This window comes from Triturus cristatus, chromosome 3_2 (assembly GCF_964204655.1).
Source record: "Triturus cristatus chromosome 3_2, aTriCri1.1, whole genome shotgun sequence".
Taxonomy (NCBI): Eukaryota; Metazoa; Chordata; class Amphibia; order Caudata; family Salamandridae; genus Triturus; species Triturus cristatus.
Window position 1 is genome coordinate 202,790,567 of NC_140584.1, and position 21,698 is coordinate 202,812,264.

The 21,698-nt window shown below is 44.8% G+C and overlaps 1 protein-coding gene across 2 annotated transcripts in view; it reads left to right on the plus strand.

Annotated features, from left to right (window-relative positions):
• SLC12A8 (solute carrier family 12 member 8) overlaps positions 1–21,698 on the plus strand; it is a 454,444-nt gene that overhangs the window by 216,079 nt on the left and 216,667 nt on the right. For both annotated transcript variants that reach the window (XM_085647509.1, XM_085647510.1), the window contains exon 5: positions 11,976–12,207. In XM_085647509.1, coding sequence (XP_085503635.1) covers positions 11,976–12,207 — 232 coding nt within the window. The remainder of the gene's footprint in view (positions 1–11,975; positions 12,208–21,698) is intronic.

Genomic DNA, 21,698 nt, shown 5'->3' on the forward strand with positions numbered 1-21,698 from the left:
AAGGATTCTTCCGTCAAGACAGTGCATTAGCCATCCTTCCAGGTTTTTTAGTCCAGTACATTAACCGGGTGGACTGTAGCTGTCGTATTTTGTTCGACTTTTAACCTGCTCTATCTCTCTATCTCCAAAATGTCAAATATAGGTTCTTCTGGAGGTTCAATCTTTTCTATTGTTTTAGGACCCTCCTTTACTCTGTCTGGGGCCCTAATTTATAGACCTCTTGATGGTCCTAATGGCGCCCTCCTTTTACTCACGTATTTGGGCCAATTATCACTACTTCATTTAAATGTTATAGTTTTTGCTGATTTTAATGTACATGTTAATAAGGCTAATTACTCAACGACAATGCAGTTTTTGTCCACTTTAGTGTGATCCATTCTAGAGCAAAGAGTGAACGGCCCAATGCATAAGGCCGGCCAGACTTTGGGTCTTATTTTCAAACCCTCTCTATATCTCTGTTAGGCCAGCCCTTAAGCTGAACTTGGTCTGATTATTTTTTTTTTATCCCTTTCATGAGCCCCACATCTTTGACAAACAAGCAACTCATCTCAAAAAACCTCAAGAGCATGGCATCAAATCTGAAAACCCACTCTAATAGAGACTCTCTAATCTAGCCCTTTTTAGTTATCGGGCTGGTTTTCTTAGACGTTTGGGGCCATATGTAGGTAATTTTTTTTTACCGACTCTTAAATACCGAATTTTACCGAATCGGTATTTAAGAATCGGTAAGTTATATGTAGGTCAACATTCGGTAAAAGTTACCGGATCGGTAACATTCGGTAAACATGAATCGGAATTTACCGATTCGGTAAATACCGAAGCGGTATTTTCCGAATCGGTAAATACCGACGTGGTATATTCCGATTCGGTAAATACCGACGTGGTATATTCCGATTCGGTAAATACCGAATCGGTAAATACCGAATCGGCAGTTCAAAAACACATGACTCCAAGCAGCCAATCCTGTGCAACCTCAACCCCACCCAACCAGGGAGTGGCCACACCCAGGCAGGTGCACACAATTAGCAGACTCTGCAGAGGCAGGGAGTGCTGAGGAGAGGAAGAGAGCAACTGCCAGATTGAGACCTGGAGACTGAAAGAATGGCCAGCCAGGACACAGAGAGGGAAGGAGGGGAGAGGAAGCGAAAGCTCAAATTCAGCCCGAAGGAGCTGCAAGTTCTGGTGGAGGAGGTTGTCAAGCAGCACCAAAAATTATTTGGAAAACTGTCACAGCAAGTGCCTGAGTCAGAAAAAAGAAAGATCTGGCTTGGAATCCAGGCACAGGTGAATGCTATAGGAGTGACCCCCCGGGACATCGACGTCCTGAAGAAGCGGTGGTATGACATCCGCATTATCACAAAGAGGAAGGTGGCAGATTTAAAGAAAGAGGCCAGCCAGACAGGAGGTGGACGCAACAGAGCACCAGCCCTGACAGAACTTGAGGAGCTAGTGGAGACAACGATCGAGCCAGAAAGCATCGTGGGGATTGGGGACGCTGACAGCTCCGCCAGAGGCACCTCCAAACAAGGTAAGACGCTTGCACAGCAATGTGCCCCCCCTACCCCTAACCCAACTCCCCAATGTGCAATGAGAATCCCACTCCAGTGCAGGTGTTAGTGCATGCTAGCAATGCATCATGGGAGATGTAGTCCCTGAAAGCCCAAACATGATATGATAAGCACAGATTAACAGGGCATGTGACACACAGTAGCGAGAAGCAGGCAGAGGACATTGAGATACTGTTTAGAAAATGTTTTGTCATGTCAGCAAATCAATGCTTCAGGTACACTTAGCTGATGTCGCTTTTCTGTCCACAGGCACTACTGCCCACAGAACTGGCCATGAGAAGGGAGAGAGGGCACACCACACACCCAGCACAGAGAAGGCCACCACCAGTTCCGGCCAGGGAACGGCACCACAGGCACTTACACCACCCCAGCCAGCATCGCCGCTCCTGCCTGCATCCCCAGTCCTGCAGGTGTCACCACCATCTTCACCTCCTGCACAGCACAGGTTGAGGAGGCGTCCTGCAGCTAGGTTGGATGTGACCGACTCATCATCCGAGGAGTCGAGGGGCCCGGAAACGTCCACTGTACCCCAGGATGCAACCCATGCCAGTGTGCCTTCCGAGTCTGAGGGAGAACACACAGTTGGCAGACGGCGCCGCAGGGCTCGGCCGCAGAGTCCACCTCCCCTTGGGCAGGGCCATGGAGTGTTCTCAGGTCTTGAGGGCACCATGGTGAAAATCCAACGCGTCCAGGCAAGGGCAATGGTGTCCGTTCAGCGACAGATGCGTGGGCTGAACAACACCTTTGGAAACATTGAAAAGGGCATCACCACCATGGCAGGGGGCATTGCTGATATTGCAGCGGGCATGCGGGACATGTCCCAATCCATCATGGAGCTGTGCTCAAGGTTCGATGAGGACAGGGCCACACGGCGCAGGGGACATCTGAGGAAGGATCAGACCTCGAGGGCAGTGAACCGACTGGCAACTGCCACATCGCTGATCTGCAGGCGCTCTGTGGCGATGCAGGAGGGCCTTGCACAGTGCAGCACAGATGTGTCCAGGGGGATGGTTAGGGTCACAAGTGCACTGGAAGTGCTGCTCACCAGCCAGTCTGCAACAACTGGCGCTTTGGATGCTGGCGACACTGAAGACACGACCAGCAGGAGCAGCATAACCCCCCCCGTCCCAGACACTCGTCGGAGCAACAGGCGTCACCGTGGTGCCACAGGTACCCCAGCCACTGAGGACGCCCCCTCAAATCCTTCCCGCACTGCTGCGCGTGGCCGCAAACATTAATGCCCCATGCAAAACAATAACACATTTGGGTGAAGTAACCCTTAAGTCACATGATTTATTATTTCATTGTTGTTTCAATACAGTTTCCTTTGTGTTGTGGCGTAGTGCTGCCTGATTAAACTACGTCATGGCATCCAACTACAGGCTGTGTCCCCTTACTCATTCAGAAATAGTTGGATGTGATCTCTGCCCGTCTCACTCTTCCATCTGTTGCTGTTTGTACTCCTGCTGCGTTGGCCTCTGCATGCGCAGTCTCATCATCATTGTCCTCAATATATGTCATTTCGACCTCTGTGCCTCTCTTTGTGGCAAGGTTGTGCAGCATTGCACAAGTCGCAATAATGTTGCAGCAGAGGATGGGTGTGTACTGACGTGCACCTCCACTCTTATGGAGGCAGCGAAACCTGCTCTTCAGCAGTCCAAACGTGCGCTCCACCACATTGCGAGTAGATTTGTGTGACACATTATATCGTCTCTCGCTCTGGGTTGATGGGTGTAGGTAGGGAGTGAGGATGAATGACCGCACGGCATATGCACTGTCCCCTAGGTGAGTAAGAGGGAGACATCAGTCACATGTCTCAATACACTATGTTTGGCACTGAGTACTATGTAGCTTCACTGTTACTTACCTAGCAGGTATCCTTCTCCAAATTCTCCCGCAAGCAGTCGTGTGTAGATCCCACTGTTCTGGAAGATGTAGGAGTCATGGGTGCTCCCAGGGAATTTGGCAACGATATCAGTGATGATGTTCCCTGCATCGCAGATTACTTGCACATTGATGGAGTGGGTGGACTTTCTGTTTCTGTAGATGTGCTCAGTGGCAGCTGGTGGGCAGATTGGGATGTGTGTGCCATCTATGCAGCCAATGACATGGGGGAACTGTGCCATTTGATAAAAGTCAGTTTTAGTTTTCTGCCGTTCAGCCTGTGTGTTTGGAAAGCTGATGTAGTGGTGCATTCTCTGCATCATGGCATCCAGGAACTTCCTGAAGAAACGGGACAGGCAACTCTGGGATACACCGCCCACCGCAGCTATCACCCCCTGGTAACTGCCAGATGCAAGTAGGTGTAGGCAACAGAGCACCTGCACATGTGGTGGTATGGCATGGGCCCTTCTTGTTGGCTGGTCCAGGAGTGGGTGCAGGTCCCTTATCAGGTCCAAGATGGTTTCGGGGTGTAGCCTGTACCTTTCATGTATCTCTGCGTCAGTGAGTTGGAAGAGTGTGATGCGCTGTCTGTAGATCCGTTCCTCCCGTCTCCATATCCTCAGTCCTGCAGCCTGTAGACGTATCCGCCTTGCAATGACATACAGAGCGGCCATGTTGTCCATGCTGTTGCATTTTGGGATTGCTTAAATGCACTGTTGGAAATTACCACCTGCTTTCTATCAGTGTTAATTACCGACTCTTATTTACCGATTTTGGAGGATTTCTTAATTACCGAATTTACATACATCTCATTTTTCCGTGTTACCACTTCATATTTACCACTTCATATTTACCGATTCGGTAAATATGAATTCGGTAAATTGGAAGCGGTGTTTTTGAAGTCGGTAAACTTGAATCGGTATTTACCGATTCATATTTACCGAATATGTGTTTTTGGCCTCCTACATCTCAACTATCTCAATACCGGTCGGTAACGGGATATTTACCGAATTTCGGCCGTTACCGACCGGTATTTCGCTACCTACATGAGGCCCTTGATCTTATCGTTCCTAAAAAAAACTTCGATTAGCAAAAGATCCGCGCCAGCTGCTCCGTGGTTTTCGACTCCCTTAAAAGAGGAAGAATCTCAATGCCGACGTTTAGAACTGTTGTGGAGAAATCATATGACTCGGAGGCCAAAAATGCGTATAAGACTGCCCTGAAAAGGTTTCGTAGATCTATTTGTAGATGGTATAAGGCGTACATCTCCTGCACAATTGCTTTTGCTTCTACCAAACCACAGGAGTATTATACAATTGTAAATTCATTTCTTTCTTCTAGTGCCGTACAGAATAAACCTACCTTTCAGCAAACCTTTGTGAAAAACTCTCTGATTTCTTTTTTAATAACCTTCAAAACATTGTTGGACATGGCCCTTCTTAAGGGGATTTCCCTAAAACCTTTAGCTTTTTGTCCTCCAGGTTTGTACCAACTCTTTTTTCCTGTCCTTAGAACTCTGGGCACTATCCCACTGTACTGCAGCGGGGAAGTGCGTTCACCCTTTCTGCACATGTCAGGATAGGGTGCTTACTTGATTGGGTTAGGGTGTCGTACCTGTGAGTGCCCTGTTAAAAGGTACACCACATACCCAGGGAGGTTGCGACACTGGCTACTAGGGTGATACTGCACTGATTGTGCCACCCACCTGAAAAGCCTGTCAAAAATGTCTCATACTCAGGGTGACTGGTCTCACGCCGTAGCCAACCCTGAGAGGGCCATTTACCACCAACAGTTTGATGAGTGGCCGTGTAGGTACATCTGCATGCACACTGCCCGGGTAGGGCTGAAACCCCATTTGGGTTTTCCCTACCCAGGGGGTCGGCTCTCCCGATGGGACACTTCCTGGGTGTGGCCAATTCTCTTGTTAAGGGCCTGGGGTACTTTCCTAGTGTAAGTGCAGTGTGAAAGTGCACGCGCCCTTCCGAAACATGTTAGGATGTGGTGCTCCCCTGAGGTTTCCAAAACGTCAGTCAGGTCTGCCATGGCCAGCCAGTGGGTACACACTCGCACCGATTATGTTTTAAAACCTGGGTCCGGCCTGCCATTGCAGGCTGGTATACACACTCACATCAGGGGTGCTTGTAAATATGTATCCAGCCTGCCATTGTAGGCTGGTATGCGCTTTGCACTGATGGTGCTCCTAACTACGTGCCCGGCCTGTCATTGCAGGCTGGTATGCGCTTTGCACAGATGGTGCTCTTAAATACATGTCCAACCTACCATTACAGGCTGGTGTGTACTTTTCACTGATTGTGCGCTTAAAGACGTGTTCTGCCTGCCATTGCAGGCTGACGCGCTCAATTGCGCGTTTAATCAGACTGGCCTGTTAAAGTCACTAGCCATCCTGAGATGAATCTTTCACCTTCACCCGAGTACCCCGAGGGTACTTCTTAAGGGGTGAAGCGAGTGGAAGGTGAAAGGCAAGGCAGGTACACATGTGTGTCCCCTGCCCAGGTAGTGAGGAATACCTTTGCGTGTTTTCACTGCCTATGAGGTTTGGTCTTCCCATATGCTAACATGGGGAATGCATTAAATCACTTCAGACTGCAATAGTGGATTGCAGTGGAGCAATGTTTCATATCATTGGATTCGCAGCGACAACCCTGTGCCAGTGGTGAAGGTGGCTTTGTCGTTATTCATACAGAAATGCCACTACTAGAAATTGGCAATTTCTGTGCTCTAAACTCATTGTGTGCCTTGGTGCTTGGCTCCAGTCCACACTAGAGGTTGGAGGAGCACATCTGGGCATTCCCCAGTGACAGCTATAAAACACAGGGCATGGAACTCGAACAACAGACCTCTTCCATTTGCGGGCTGGCTGGAGAGATTGGAGGAAGAAGTTTTGACACTTGGCCTCTAGAGCCAAATCATGACCCCACTAAAATAAAGATCTACATTCTACAGCCTCATGGCAGACATACTGAAATTCAGGGGAGACAACTGTGGTTCAAAAGGAGACCCTTTGAACCACCCCTAACTTCAAAGCACACTCTAGTATAACTACTGGTGCCATACTTCAGCACGGGGTGAGATAAGCTTATGGGGACATAGGACTGGAGAACCTGCACTACATGATGCACATTGCCAGAGGACTCTGTTGTGCACAAGGAGAATTACTGCTATTGAAAGGGACTGCGTGCCCTCCTGAATAGTGGCTGGCCTGGGCCAACTACCTGCGGCTGTTTGGCACCCTGAAGTGTGCTCTCCAAGGGCTTGTTGAGCTTTCCTCCTGTTCTTTCACAGGTCTCAGGGACAGCAAAGATCTCCTAAGAGGGACCCACACTGTCTACCTGTGACACCTGAAGTGCGCTGCCCTCTCAAGTGCCCACATTGTCTTCTGAATTCTGACTGGTAGTGCAGCGTGGTCATGGAACTAAGAACTGTGCCCTAAGACCGGATTGTCTTGTGCGGAGCTCGACGTCTGTCCCGCGTTGAAGGCGTGGGGCCCCCTCATCGTGGGGGCTTTGCCACGTATACGTGTCTTGTTGGTGGTGAGCGGATTCACCGTTTGTTGGACCCACATGGCCCGCTTTGTTGATTGTGCTGCATTTCTCTTTTGCGACACGCCGACTGCATGTTCATGACTCCAATCTGTGGCTGTAGGACAGTCGGGGTGAGTTGGAGGACGAAGGGAGGTTTGGGGCCACGGGGTCTGCAGTGTGTAACACATTGACCTGCTGGGCATGAGTGCACCGCATTAGTGTGGTAAGTGCTTATGTGTGCAAGCACTTCCGTGCGGACTTGTCTGCTATCCGTTGCACCACGTAACGGTGCAGAGTGAGTGTGTGTGTGGAAGTGACAGTGGGGAACCACCTGTGATTCATGACACTGGATGGCGGTTTGCCTGATACATAGATTTTTTGCCAGAATAGCATTATGTTTGACATAGGTTTTACCCGCGTGGCCTAGGCCCGTGGTGCTGCTAAAAAGTGTGATATAACTGTGTGGTATAGAGTTATAAGAATTGCTAGGGTGGGCTTGGTATTAACGGGTGTTGTGGGGGAGTGTAGATTAGGATCTTTCCCAAGTGTGCATATTACTGATGTCATTTGAACACAGCTGGGCCTAGTACTGCTTGTAATAATTCCCAATGGGATTTATGCCAAGAAATACCTGATGCTTATGATGTGTTGATCATTATGTGTGTTGAATACAAACGTTATTTACATACATCACGTGTGAAGTCTCTTTTGTGACGCTGTAAGTATCTATCATGAGTGAGTGCTGTGCCAATGCTTTACTTGTTTCCTCTGTGGTAGGCCTGACTGCTCAGTGCCAAGCGACCCAAGGTTGAGTGCAGGTTATACAATGTGTGTAATACCCGCCAGGAATGGTAGGTTCTGCCTGGCTGGGGCACTGCCTCAGCCAACCAGAAAGTGCCAGTTCCAACAAACATCTAGGATCAGTTTCCTATGCAAAATGTAGATCCCAATGTTGTTTTACTCCTACTTTTGGCTCTCATGTCACCAATTTTAATCCCATATATTTCTAAGATTCTTTAGCTAAATCTTGCGAGTCTCCATATCAGGCTCAGTAAATTGGGAATTCAAGGTCAGGCCGTGTCCTGGTTTGAATTTTTTGGGATGACAGGACACAGTCCGCCCTGTGGTCTCCTTTTACTTCTTCCTCAAAGCCTCTTGATTGCAGAGTTTCTTAGGGCTTTTCTCTGAGTCCCACTCTCTTTAATATTTATCTGGAGCCCTTAGTGATTCTTGTCCAATCCTGGGGTATGCAGGTGATCTCATATGCTGATGATACTCAGCTCCTCCTATCCTTTCAGGAAACTAAAATGGAAGCCCTTAATTCTTATAAACTTTCACTTAAATTAGTGGGTGATTGGATGAGCAATAACTGTCTTAAGCTTGACCCCGATAAAACAGATATTCTTTCCTTTGAAGCTAAATTCTGCCCTGACTTTTGTAACAGGTGGCCTTCTGAGCTGGGAACCCCCCTTCCACCGCCTTATCCTCTAGGAACCTAGGTATTAAAATGTATTTGGATGTCTCTTTTGAACTTACAGTCAAAGTAACATCTGCTAGCTGCTTTGCAACTCTTAAATCCTTTGAGGTGCACTCTTAGGTGACTTCGAAATTAGACTTTGCTAACAGTCTATATTTGGGCCTTCTGGCGTATTTGACCCGCCACCTTCAGATTATTTAAAACACCGCAGCGTGTCTAATTTTGAAAATTCTGACGAGTTTGACTCTGTTCCCCTAACTGCAACCACTCCATTGGCCTTCACCTTTGCCCCACTAACTCTTGAACATAAAGGTCCCTTCTACCTAAGGAAAAGACTCAAGGCCTATTCTCAAACCAGAGCCTTGAGATCCAACAGTATAAAACTGTTTCACATTATCCGGTTTTGCAGAGCTAGGAGAGGTGGAAGATCTTTTGTGTATCTCACGGCCAGGCTTTGGAATTCCCGCCCGCGCAGTCTTCGGTTAGCTCCATCCGAATCCATTTTTAGAAAAAACTTGAAGATGTTTCATTTTCAATTTGTCTTGTAATCTTTCTTTAGCTATTTATCGGTTACTTGCTGCTACCACCGGGATGCTTCTTTGAAAGCAGCTGTACACTCTATAAATAAGTTTGTATTGTATTTTAATGCAATGCTTTCAATAGGCAGGTATTGAGTTAACTGCACTCCTTTCCTTTAAAAGGGGGCAAACCGGTACTGTGGTATAGTGAGCCCCTGCACTTCTATTTATTTCAAGCCCTTGTGCAATGTGTTTTTAGATATCAGCATGCCATACTCTGCGACAAGCAGAGATCTACAGTATTCCCTGCAGTTAGATACAGAATTGTAGACACCAGCATGCTCTGGTATGAGACAGTGAACCACAGATACCCTTATGTGCTGTCCCCAGGGTTGTTCAGTATTTGCACAGCGAGCAGGGAGCTAAAGCCACTCTTTGCAGCCAAGAACAGTTGAATTCTGGGACCTGTAGTTTCACCTTTACCATTGCAACATGAAAAGTGTTGTTGATGAAAGTGTTATGTCTAGATGTAGCAACCAGGCACCATTCGCCTGGTACACTTTCACCTAGTACTGCATCGCCAGTACTCATGAATGACACAATACCATCTCACAGTACTTCTGTCACTGACACAGAGTCCCATAACCAGAACACATCAGAGTTTTTTTTACCTCTGAGTATCCCCTGTTTAACATGCTCTACCCTCCTTGTACAACCAACCGCACCAGATCAGGTCTCACAATTCAGTGAGTGAGGTGGAAATAAAATAAAATAAAGAAAAGAAAAAGAAAAATGATGTGGCTAGTACAAACCACTATTTGCCATCACAGAGAGGGTGCCAACCCCAGACATCTGCCCATGGCTGAGGCTCCTGGCCAAGGGCCCATCTCTGGCTCCCAGGGGCTAGAGGTGCAGCTATAAGAAAGTCCCGAAGAGGCCCTCAACCTGGAGCCCGCTTCCAAGCTAAAGGGAGTATGAGGACGTTCAAGGCAGAGGAGGGTCTCCTACCCTTACATCCCCTCTTAAGCACTGACTGTGTTAACCTTACAGGACTGTGATGAGGGAGGAGTGTTTCACAGAGGAAGGAGATGAAGGCTTAACTAAGTGTGTGAGAGAGAGACTGATCGCAAAGAGCCCCCCCGCCGAGAGAGAGTGAATGCAACTGTTGCAGCGTGAAGCGTGCTTAAAATTCTGTTGTACACTTACTCTCCTTACTCCTCTAACCGTACTGGACTCTTTACGTGCAACATTCCGTCCATCATCGTGTGTGTTTTGCTGTTCGCCCTATGTGGGAAGGGTATGCCCAGACGTGGGTCCCGCGCTCACTACGCCACTGGAGTCAAGGTATCCTGGCTGAAGAGGGGTGAAACCGCGAAACCGGTCCTAGGATGCTTGATTCCGGTCCAGGGAAGACATGGCTTGGCAGTTCGGGCTGGACTGTTCCCATGAGACACAGGGTCAAGACTGATTTGCATATGGCCATGTCTGAACTGGGGTGGCGTGGTGAGCAAAATAACGATGGATTAAACCTAGATCTGTGACTGGGGGTGAATGTTTTGACAATGTCCAACATTCCGTCCATCATCTTGTGTGTTTTGCTGTTCGCCCTATGTGGGAAGGGTATGCCCAGATGTGGGTCCCGTGCTCACTACGCCACTGGAGTCAAGCTATCCTGGCTGAAGAGGGGTGAAACCCCGAAACCGGTCCTAGGATGCTTGATTCCGGTCCAGGGAAGACATGGCTTGGCAGTTCGGGCTGGACTGTTCCCATGAGGCACAGGGTCAAGACTGATTTGCATATGGCCATGTCTGAACTGGGGTGGCGTCGTGAGCAGAATAACGATGGATTAAACCAGTCTGAAGTGTTTCTATTACCACGGAGACAATAATCCTCTGATGAATCTTTCTCCGCCGGTAGGAAAACTAAAACAGGCAAAGGGAGATGGTCGGCAAAGAAAACTCCTATAACTTTGAAAGTGAAGGATTTCGAGCTGAAAAAGAGAACCACTCAGTCTAGGGGAGTTTCCTGTTACTAGCCTTGAGCTTGAGGGACCTAAATAAAATACCTACGCAGTGTTACATACACATCCTTAAATATGTTACTTTGTACATTTTGTGGGTGTTTACCTCTGGAACATGACGAACTCATATGACGATGTGAATCCACCGAAGAATCCCACACCCTTGTTACCAAACTGTTGTGTGATCACTCTAGAAGATTCCAGCTATGTCATCTGTGGAACTGTCCGGTTCCTTAGGAGTGACCCATTTATTATTGCCCGCATAGAGGACTGTGTTATTTCACTCTCAACAACAATACCGCTCTTTGGCCGCTTAGAATCATCAATGCGGATACCACTGGGTTTCTAGCTTGTTCTTACTATGAAAATGAAGACTTCATGACTATGCAATGCTACCATCAATAGCTGCAGCTACACGTTGGCCAAATATGTACAAATGGTGTTACACCCAAGATCCGCTTGTTATTAAGATGGTTAATGGAATATTCACTTTTACACATTTTATTACACACATTTTAAATGCAACCATCTTCATTCTTGTTAAAACATCAAACATAGTACTTGAACCAAATGGCGATTGTGGTTTGTAAGATTCTGAAAGTTAATAAATGCATTTACATAAAGAGTCACTTGAAACTCTTAATATTTTTTACACTCACACACAATCTCTGTGGTATTAGTCAATGTAGCATCCATTTTTATTAGAAAACTATGCAGCAGAAACCTAGTTTACAACCAATATAAGTATGTTTAAAGAATGTAAAAAGTGGCATGTAAACCCTTCTGACTACTGTCTGTTACAAATACAAACTTTGCTCACGAGGTCACAACTGCATTTTCAGCTTTCTTCCTGATTCATTCTCTCTCTAGAATTCAAGTACAAAGATTGTGAGTGGATATGCGTCTGTGGCCAGATTGAGATGCCTCTATACGATTGCACATTAATATCCTACAAATCTTCTTCAGTGTGTTGCAGGTGCCATGTATGCCACTGGGTTTGCGGAGTCAATCGCCGAGCTTTTGAGCTTCAGCAACATTTGGGCAGTGAGAGGGATATCCCTGGCCGTGCTGCTGGGATTGCTCGGCATCAACCTGGCCGGCGTGAAGTGGATAATACGTCTCCAGTTGTTGCTGCTCTTCCTGTTGGCTGTTTCTACTCTTGACTTTGTTGTTGGATCTTTCTCGCACTTGGATCGAGGTAAAACTTTGGTAAAGTAAGCACTAAATGGTGACCTATGTTAATAGGAGGTTTAAAAACAATAGTCAAATCATGGAAAGCTTTATATAATGCATAAATACTCAAAGGCTCCTTATTACGAGTGTTAGCCAAGATGGACGGGGTGGCAGCTAGTGTTTCTGACACAAATGCCAGGTCTTAATTTTGTTTGCCAGTCTGTGAGAAGTTATAAGTGAAAAACATATCAAGAGGCAGGTCATTTCAGAGTGTAAGGGTCAAAACAGATCAGGAGAGACTGCCTTTCTGTCTTTGCGATCCTATATTGCTGCCTGATTGGCCACCTTAAACTTTTGTAATTCCACTAAGATACCAACTAAAAACTGTTGATGAACAGATCTTTCTTTATAAAAACTGCATATTATTTTTCAAATATCGAAATTTTATTTGAAAGGAGGCTTATCATACATGCAACAAAGGAGACAAAAAATAGGAAAGTCCTAACAGCAGCAATCAAGAGAAACCCCTTTATATATCGCTAGAACAAATGGAGTAAAGACTTGAAACTAGGACTTCTTGATTCAAGATTTCCACTTTTTGTGCATGCCGCTGATCTCCATTTATAATCGGTCTGTATCCAGACAACAGGTTGTTTTCATCACATACCTTGCAAAAGTCTTTTTGTAAGTCTTGTGGCTTAGTGACGGAGTGACACAGACAGCTGTGTTTCCCAAACCTTTCTGCAAGGATAAAACTGTAGTATTGAATGAAAACATGCTCCTTGTTTAAGAACAGATCTGGTCCTGTAGCATTACCGTCTTCACTCCTATATTTTTCTTTTGTTGTCTTTTCTATTGCGGTTGCCTCTAATGAGACTTCCCATGGGCCGAGAATGGCACCAGCCTTTGCACCCTTTTGTTCCTATAGGATAGCTCACTAATAAGTAAAGGGGGTTATTTAACATTTGGTAGACATAAATCAACTGCTTAAAGATGGTGGTTGATGAACCTGTCCCTTTTAGAGTGTATTCACTAGTGTTCACGCCAAAGAAGGTCGACTGGACGTCTGCCAAATTCTATATTACAAAACCCTGAATTTCTTTGGAGACAACATCAATTCAATAAGTGCAACTTCCCAAATTTTGAATTCCCTGCAACAGTCACTCCTTATCAAGTTCTCCTAACATAGTTACGGCTGGTGTTCTTTAAAAGTATAAAAACAAATTGAGTGAGCTGAACTTTAATTAGAGAGCCTGCAAAGGGTTCTTTTCTTAGAGAAATATTTAAAAAGTCCAGGTCACTTGCTGCATTTTAGAGTACAGAGTTTACATAAATTTACTAAAGGAACACTATATATATGTATTACAATACTTTTGTAGTGTACAAGACAAGCCATTCCCTCATGTTTAATTTCTTTAAAACTGGCTAACCTCTCTACACATTATACAAAGTTTAAAATGTTTTGTTTGTAATATCATTACATACTATTTTTCAAAATGAATATAGCATATTTTTCATGTCCTCTTTCCATCCTGCCTTTTCCAAGTTGAGTTTCAGCCATTTGTTGTAACACAGAATTTATATGGAAGGTAGAAAATTCTAATGTTACCCAAATCTCGATCGTATGCCATCGACAGCAGAGCTAGACAATTCCTATAGGCGTGTACAGTAATGTGACAGTTACATTATATGAAGTTTACATGATTAGGATACAGACATATTACACCAATCTTACCTTTTCAGGCTTCAGACAATTGTAGTGATACTACCATAAAAACCTTTACCAATATAAGCAATGAAATGCCACCCAATCAGTTTTGAAATACGGCAGTAGGTACTCCCTGCTACAAAAACACAGCAGTAAACTTGAAAAACTCTGCATGAATTCTTCCTCAAATGTAAGCTTGAAATATATTTCAGAAATGCAGTTATTTTATCTGAAACATCATCATTTCATTTCCTATCAATACAGCTATTTCCCCCCAAACAGATGCTTGTCATTTTCCTGAAAATAAATAGTATAATTAGTCCTCAAGGATAAATCCGTCGTCTTCAGCAAGCACCAACATCTATTACTGTCACACATGGACCTACCTATTTATCATCATCAGGACATACCAGGGAAGTTGAAAGCAAAACCAAAGGGGATGATGGACGGAGTGTTGAACATTGCAAGCACTCACCCCCAGTCAACTGACCTGGGTTTAATCCATCATCATTCTTTAGCTCACTCCATCAAACCAGTTCAGACATGGCCATATGCAAATCAGTCTGACCCTGCAGATACCAGGGAAGTTCAGCATATGGCTGGAATTGTAGCAACCATTATGTGAGGGATAATCAAAGTTACAGCGGGAATCAACCCACTACATCAAGGACAATACCTGTTGCACCAGAGCACTCGTTATGCACTCACTGGTGACAGGTTCACCAATAAGTCCAACAGTATGTCTTGGATGAGCCTTTAATATACCTTTCATAGCCATAATGGCCAAAATAGGCCTCTGGTAGGAGAGTGCCACATGCAAGCTCATGGTAAGTCATGGGTGGGCACCTGTCACGCCTTTGATAGCGAGAATATTGCAACAGAGCTCACAGGCTATCACTGATAGATCCCTCGTATGCCAGTGATGTCCAGAATGTCTTAATAATACCCACATTATGTAGTGGATGGGCTCCTATTTTGTATTTAGTAGCCAGATTGGTGCAAAAATTCCCTAAAGTCCATTAACCCTAAATGGCCAGATTATCATAGGGCAATGACATAGTAGTAAAGTCATATCTTAACACAAATTGGCAGACACACACACACATACACACACACACTTATTCACGTATGCTCACTTATGCATTTGACTCTCTACCTCTCAGCAGCAGCTGTGAATCAAGGCTCCCTATGGCTGCACATATTCTGATCGAGTCCTTCCTGGCGCCACCTTGCTCTGTGGGGCTGCAGTGGCAGCAGCAGGAGGAGGAATGACGGTCCTGTTCGACCTGCAAGAGTAACCACGCAGATATACTTCAGCAGGGTTCAAGGGATGAGTAGGTGTTAATTGCAGCTCTCTGCCTTCTGAATCCTGCTGAGTCTAAACATTGACACAGAATGATCTAGGGACATGCTGGAGAGGCCAGGGTGTGTTAAGCGAGGGGGCCTGAGGGAAGTAAAGAAGACAGAGAAGTGTGCCAGCAGCTCACTTGGGAAGCAGTAGCTGCCCTGAGCACTCTCCTTCCCAGATAACCATTCTTTTGTCATTGACTGACTTTATCAAGTCTCTGTGGAAAGGAGGCAGGATCTTGAAGGCCGAGTTCACCATGCAAGATGGAACGGAAGATGGATGACATCCATCCATGCCTTTGTGTCTGTATGCTATTCTGCTGCAGTCTCAGCTCTCAGAGTGCAAAGGAAGAGTCCGTCAATCTCCCCCCTTCTCCAAGTCGAATGGCACAATTCCACAAATGCCCACATTGATGAACACCCCAAAACATAGACCACGTCCAAGATCCTGTCTGACGTAAAAATCTTTCCTTCTCATTGATATCTGAATAGTAAAGATTGTTGATCTGATTTTTAGCACATCAGCAGTGTAGGGTCCACCATATTGAACGTCCATTGTGCCTAGTGGTCCCTTAAAGAATACCTAAAAAAACTAAACATGCAATATGTGGATGTGGATACATATAAAGTCAAAGCCATCCATTCACACTTAGTAAGTGGTTGTCAGTCTGTTTTTTGCTTCTTCTATGGGATAGTAACTGCGCTGCTGAGCATAAGAGACCTCTTCTTTCGAAAGAAAGTTGATGCATGTTGATTCCTCTCAGCCCCTCTACAGTACTGAATATCATCAATGGTGATGCATCACTGGAGCACCTATTCTGGTTTGCTGGAGTCCAAGGAGTCCCATAGCCTAGTTTAAATCATGTCTGATGGACTACTCAATGGATTGAGAACTGAGCCCTTTCTCAACTGCAACCACAACCATCAATTGTAGAGTCCCTGTTAGAAATGGGGGTCTCTAGTTGGCAAAGGTAGGCACCTTTGTTCAAATAGAAATAGGCACCCTTGCTTCTAGTCAGGGTAAGGGGGATGCACACTTTAGATAACCCCTGCTCACCCCCTTGGTAGCTTGGCATGAGCAGACAGACTTATACCAAAGGCAATGTGTAAAGTATTTGGACTCAAAACATACAGCAATACAGTGATAACACCACAAATGGACACCACAACAGTTTAAGAAAAATAAAGTATCTTTATCTAAACTCAACGAGACCAAAACAACAAAAATCCGACATACATCTAATAAGAATATGACTTTAGAAAGGTTTCAAACAACTGAGTCCATAGAAAACTATGGATGCGTGACTTCTCACAAAGTACCTATAGATGCGTCAAAATTCACTAGGCCAAAGAGCCGCAGAGATGGGAAGCATCGAGAAACAAAGAGATGCATCAGCTCCTGAGACCATGCAGAGGCGATGCAACAGTTCGGCTGCACCCAGGATAAGTGATGCGTTGAATCCGGTCTGTAGGGGGAAGTGATGCGTCGACTCCAAGACGGTTCTGGTCCGCGGGTGATGCATCGGAAAACTTGCTGCACTGGTATGATATGTGGAAATCTGAGATGCCTTGGTTATCAATGAAGTGGCGTTGAACGGGGCTGCGTTGATTTTTCAGCCGCGATCCCTCGATGAATCGGTTCTTGCAACGGCAACTGGCTTTGCGTCGGTTTTGGCAGCGGCACGGCGATCCATGAGATTCTTCTTGCACAGCGGTGCTGCATCGGAAAAACAGCCGCAAGAAGAGCGATGCGACGATTTCTTCAGTTCTTTAGGTTTCTTCCAGCTCGCAGCAGCAAGCACAACCCCCAGATGCCCAGAACTGGAATAGGCCCCTCCTGGTAGGTCAGAACTCTCAGCAACAGAGTTCAGGAGAGCTGAGGATGAAGTATTTGTGTCCCTGAGACTTCAGAATAGGAGGTCAGCACACATAGGCCCTTGGAGATCTTCTTCAAGCATGTTCAAAACAAAGATCCAGTCCTTGTCCTTTCCTTGGCAGAAACAGCAACTGCAAGCCAACCCCACACTGCACACAGCAAAGGGGCAGTAGTCCTCCTCACAGCTGTTCAGCTCTTCTCCTTGGCTAAGGTTCCTCTTGAGTTCAGAAGTAAGCTAAAGTACTGCGGTCTTATACCCAAAAATGTCTTTGTTCTTTTTGTGCAAGGGTTTTTGAGCCCAGTCAGAATGAGTTCTGTCCTCACTGGTGCAGTATGACCACAGGGGGTGGACACAGCTTTGTGCAAGGGAGACAGGCCCTATTCAGGTGCGAGGAAATCTCCTCCCACTAATCTAAATTCAGCCAAGGTCTATTCAGCCCAGCTCTGAGTCATCCAGGAACGGCCAAGCACACCTCAACCCTCCAAGTGTCTGTCTACAGTAAATGCACATCCTGAGCCTCTGCCACTCCAAAGCCAGACAGTCAATACACAAACAGGCAGAGGCACACAGAATGGTTAAACAAGAAAATGCCTACTTTCTAAAAGTGGTATTTTCAAACACACCATTTAAAAACCATCTTTACTAAAAGATGTGTTATTAACCCCCTACGTCCTCCCGTCGGCCAACGGCTGTCGCGAGCACTACCTGGCTAGTGCTGCGCACGTCTGTTGGCCGACGCGCCCACGTTTTCAAACCGCCGCACCTCGGCGGAATTCGCGCCGCGGTTAAGCGGTTAAATTCTGAGTTCAGAGAGCCTAAACTTTTTTTTCCATCTTGTCCCAATGGCAAGTTATGCTTGTAAGATGTTACAAAGCATTTCTCATTCTATCCTATGGGGCAAGTTAGCCTTTCGATAGTGAAAAACAAAATTGGCAGTATTTCACTATCAGGACACTCACACCAATATGTGTCCTACCTTTCACATACACTGCACCCTGCTCAGGGGGGTACCTTGGGCATACCATAGGGGTGCCTTACATCTAAGAAAAGGCAAGGTTAGGGTCTGAGATACCTTTTCAGGGCTACTCATGTGGGTGGCACAATCTGTGCTGCAGGCTCACTAGTCGCATTTTATTTACAGGCCCTGGCAAACTCAGTGCACTTTACTGGGGGCTTATCAGTAAATCAAATATGCCAATCATGGATAACCAATCATGTTCACAATTTACACAGAGAGCGTATGCGCTTTAGCACTGATCAGCAGTGGTAAAGTGCCCAGAGTCCTAAATCCAACAACACCAGGTCAGGAAAAAATAGGAGGAAGAAGCAAAAAGTTTGGGGATAACCCAGCAAAAAGGGCCATGTCCAAAAGTCCCACAATAGTTGACTCTCTCTTAGAGCCTCCTTGCAGTCTACATTACCCTTTCAGGCGAATTCAAGACCATAAGGAAACCCACAAATATACCAGGGGGATGCCCTAACCTATTCTCAAGGTGAAAGAGAGAAGAGAAAATGTCATCAGTTAGCCTTTTGTCTGAGAGATGCCAAGGACTCGAGGAAGCATTTCTAGTTCTTTTCTTTTTCTGTTTCAATTCTCATCGCACAAAAACAAGTTTATAAAAAAGCATAGTTGTTTATGTTTGGTCTCTCGCTTGAGGTATTACGTATTTCATACACTATGGCAACATTGTGTTGCTTATAAGAAGGCACATTTACGTTAACAAACTTGAAATGTATTCTTTTAAATTACACAACAGTTCATCTTCCAGTTAATTTTAGGTTGCGTATCTCTTTTCAATTTATCATGTCCAAAAAAAAGCCAAGTTGGGCACAACATCTATGTATTTCATGTAAACAATAATCACTTTGTCAGGATTAAACTTGTAAGTAAAATAAACAAATATTTTATTCTTTTTTTATATACATACAAATGTTTGGCCAAAATTAGTATAATTGAATAACTGCATACAATATAATAAAATGTAACAATCTTACTCAACATTTCGTATCAAAACTGAATTGCAGTATGTATTCCTGTCCTTGTGGCGGTCTGCCACGCCATAACATTAAAGTTCACCTTCGTGTCTGTTTTAACCCCACTTCTTGCAGACACTTCCTGATCATGTGACTCTGTCAGCACCTTTCATTTTAAACAAGCATTGGCATAGCCAATAGGTCTCGCCTTTGGGACCTTAGCCATGCAACAGTTGCATAACTAAATACTTATAAGGTCTCAAAAGCAAGACCTATTGGCTATGCAAAGCGGCCGCGCAGCTGCGAAAGTGAATGTAATCGCGGTAAAGCGCGGCGCCCGCGCCCATGCACTGTAGCTCCAGGCTGGCCTGGTAGCACTTTTTGGAGCCCTCTCAATAAGTCTCGCCAGACCAGCGCCTGCGCTGGGTCAGGCGAGACCTAAAAACAAAGAGTGCCAACATTAAATATTCATTCAGATCTGTGGACGCACGCATTTTCAAATTCTCTGTCTGCCATGCTTCTCTTTGTAAAGATCATCCATTTTAAACTCTGCCCCCAGGCTAAGGTTCAACTACCCCAAAAACCTGGCATTTTAATTCATTGAAACTATATCTATGTTCCATGAATTGTCTAGCCTTACTACATTTTTAAATTCAGTTTTTTAAATATCTGAATCATGTTTGTTAATTCTGATTTTTATTGTGTGCGATATCTGTCCAGCATATAGTATCCCGCACTGGCATTTCAAAAAGTACATTACATTCTCTGTGTTACACGTAGTGTGACATAACAAAAAAATGTTTTTCCTGATAAAGTGTGTACCAGGTGTGAGCCTTTTTAAGACATTGTTCCCGATTTCATACTGAAGACATGAGAAAGTTCCACTTGTTTTTGTGTTAGCTGTTACGTATCCATATTTACAATATCTGCTTTCATCAGTTCAGTATGCAAATTGTTTTTCCTTGTAAATACAATTAATGGCTTGCTTTTTCCCATACTGCATAAAGGAATGTTATTATCTATAATGTTCCGGTGTTTTTGTAAAATTTACATTATTTTGTTTGATGGGCCGGTGTATGGTAATATACATTTAATGCAGTCGGCAACAAGAATATTTTCTCTCGTATTGAGAGTTTGCTCATGAAAATTGTCCCTGAACCCTTGTTGGCTTCAGCCACAAATTTCTTTCACCTTAGTGATTGATTGAAAGAGAGTTTTTCAATAATCTTTCTTGGTTGATAACTATTCACATGTTATATGCATGTTACTATCTGTTGTCTTTATATGTGAGCCTCCTGTCAAGGTTATGGGAATGATCAGAGTGTAACAGTTTATGCACTCTGCATGCAAGTTTGAATGTAGATTTGATCTCAGTAAGCAGCTGTTAGACCTGACATCCTTGGTGCGATATTCCACCAAACATTTAGCCTTCACTCCTGTTTTTCTGAATTTATTTTTGTTTGCACAGGACTCTGCTCTTTGCCACTGCTAAAGTGCTTGTGCACTCTCCTTCAAGCATGGTAAAATTGGTATACAACTAATGGGCACATTGAATTTGCTTGTAAGTCCCTAGTAAATTATACTAGATGTACCAGGGCCTGTAAATTAAATACTACCAGTGGGCCTGCAGCACTGATTGTTCCATCCACTGAAGTAGACTTTAAAAAAATATCTGAGGCCTGCCACTGCAGCCTGTTGTGCAGTTTTAAACAACCATGTCTACCTGGCAAAATAAACCTTTTGGCAGACCTTAAACATTACTCACCCTAAATTAGGCCCTAACAGCTCCTAAGGCAGAGTGCATGGTATTTAAAAGATGTAGGACATGTGTACTTAAGTTTTACCTGTCCTGTTTTTCACTGTTGTTAAGCCTATCTCTTCCATTGACTAACACTGGATGACTTTATTACACTTATTAGGTGATAATTTTGGATTGGGAGCAGATAGAGATGTGCGGTTTATGCTCAAATGAATTTTAATTTGAAATTCTCTATAATGGTAAATTTAAACTTCAAATCGCAATTTTGAAAATGGCACACTTTTTTTTTTTTTTTTTTTTTTTCTTTTTTTTTTCTGTCCTCATCTGCCAGGCAAGTTTCAATATGCAATCTTGTAGGTTTACACACATTGTGCTGCCTCAGTAGCCAAGACTGGTTGGGGCAGTAATAGAACGGAAGGCTCACCCCCTCAGCAACATGTTTCAACCTTCAATGATCACTAATTTGCTACCAGACAAGCAATTGCTAAAGTCCAGCCAAGGTACTAAACTTAGCACCATGAAACAAGTGACCCCCGGAATGAGGATGATGGCATAATCATTGGACCTGGGGAAAAAAAAAAAAAAAAAAAAAACCCCAGATGTTCAATGATCCCAATTCAGGAGGTGCCAGAAAGATCTTGTGTCAGGATTACCAGATCTGGCCAGGTCCAGCTTGGAGACCAGCAAAGTAGAAGCATACCAGTCATTAATGGAAGGAGGTGAAGAATCCTTCCATTTTCTGCATATCTCCCTCCTGGCTAGCAAGATAGCATAAAAAATAAGCTTTTTTGCCAAGGAGGGGACCCCTTGGTAGCAACCAAAAATTACTGATGTTAAATCTAGGGTAATGC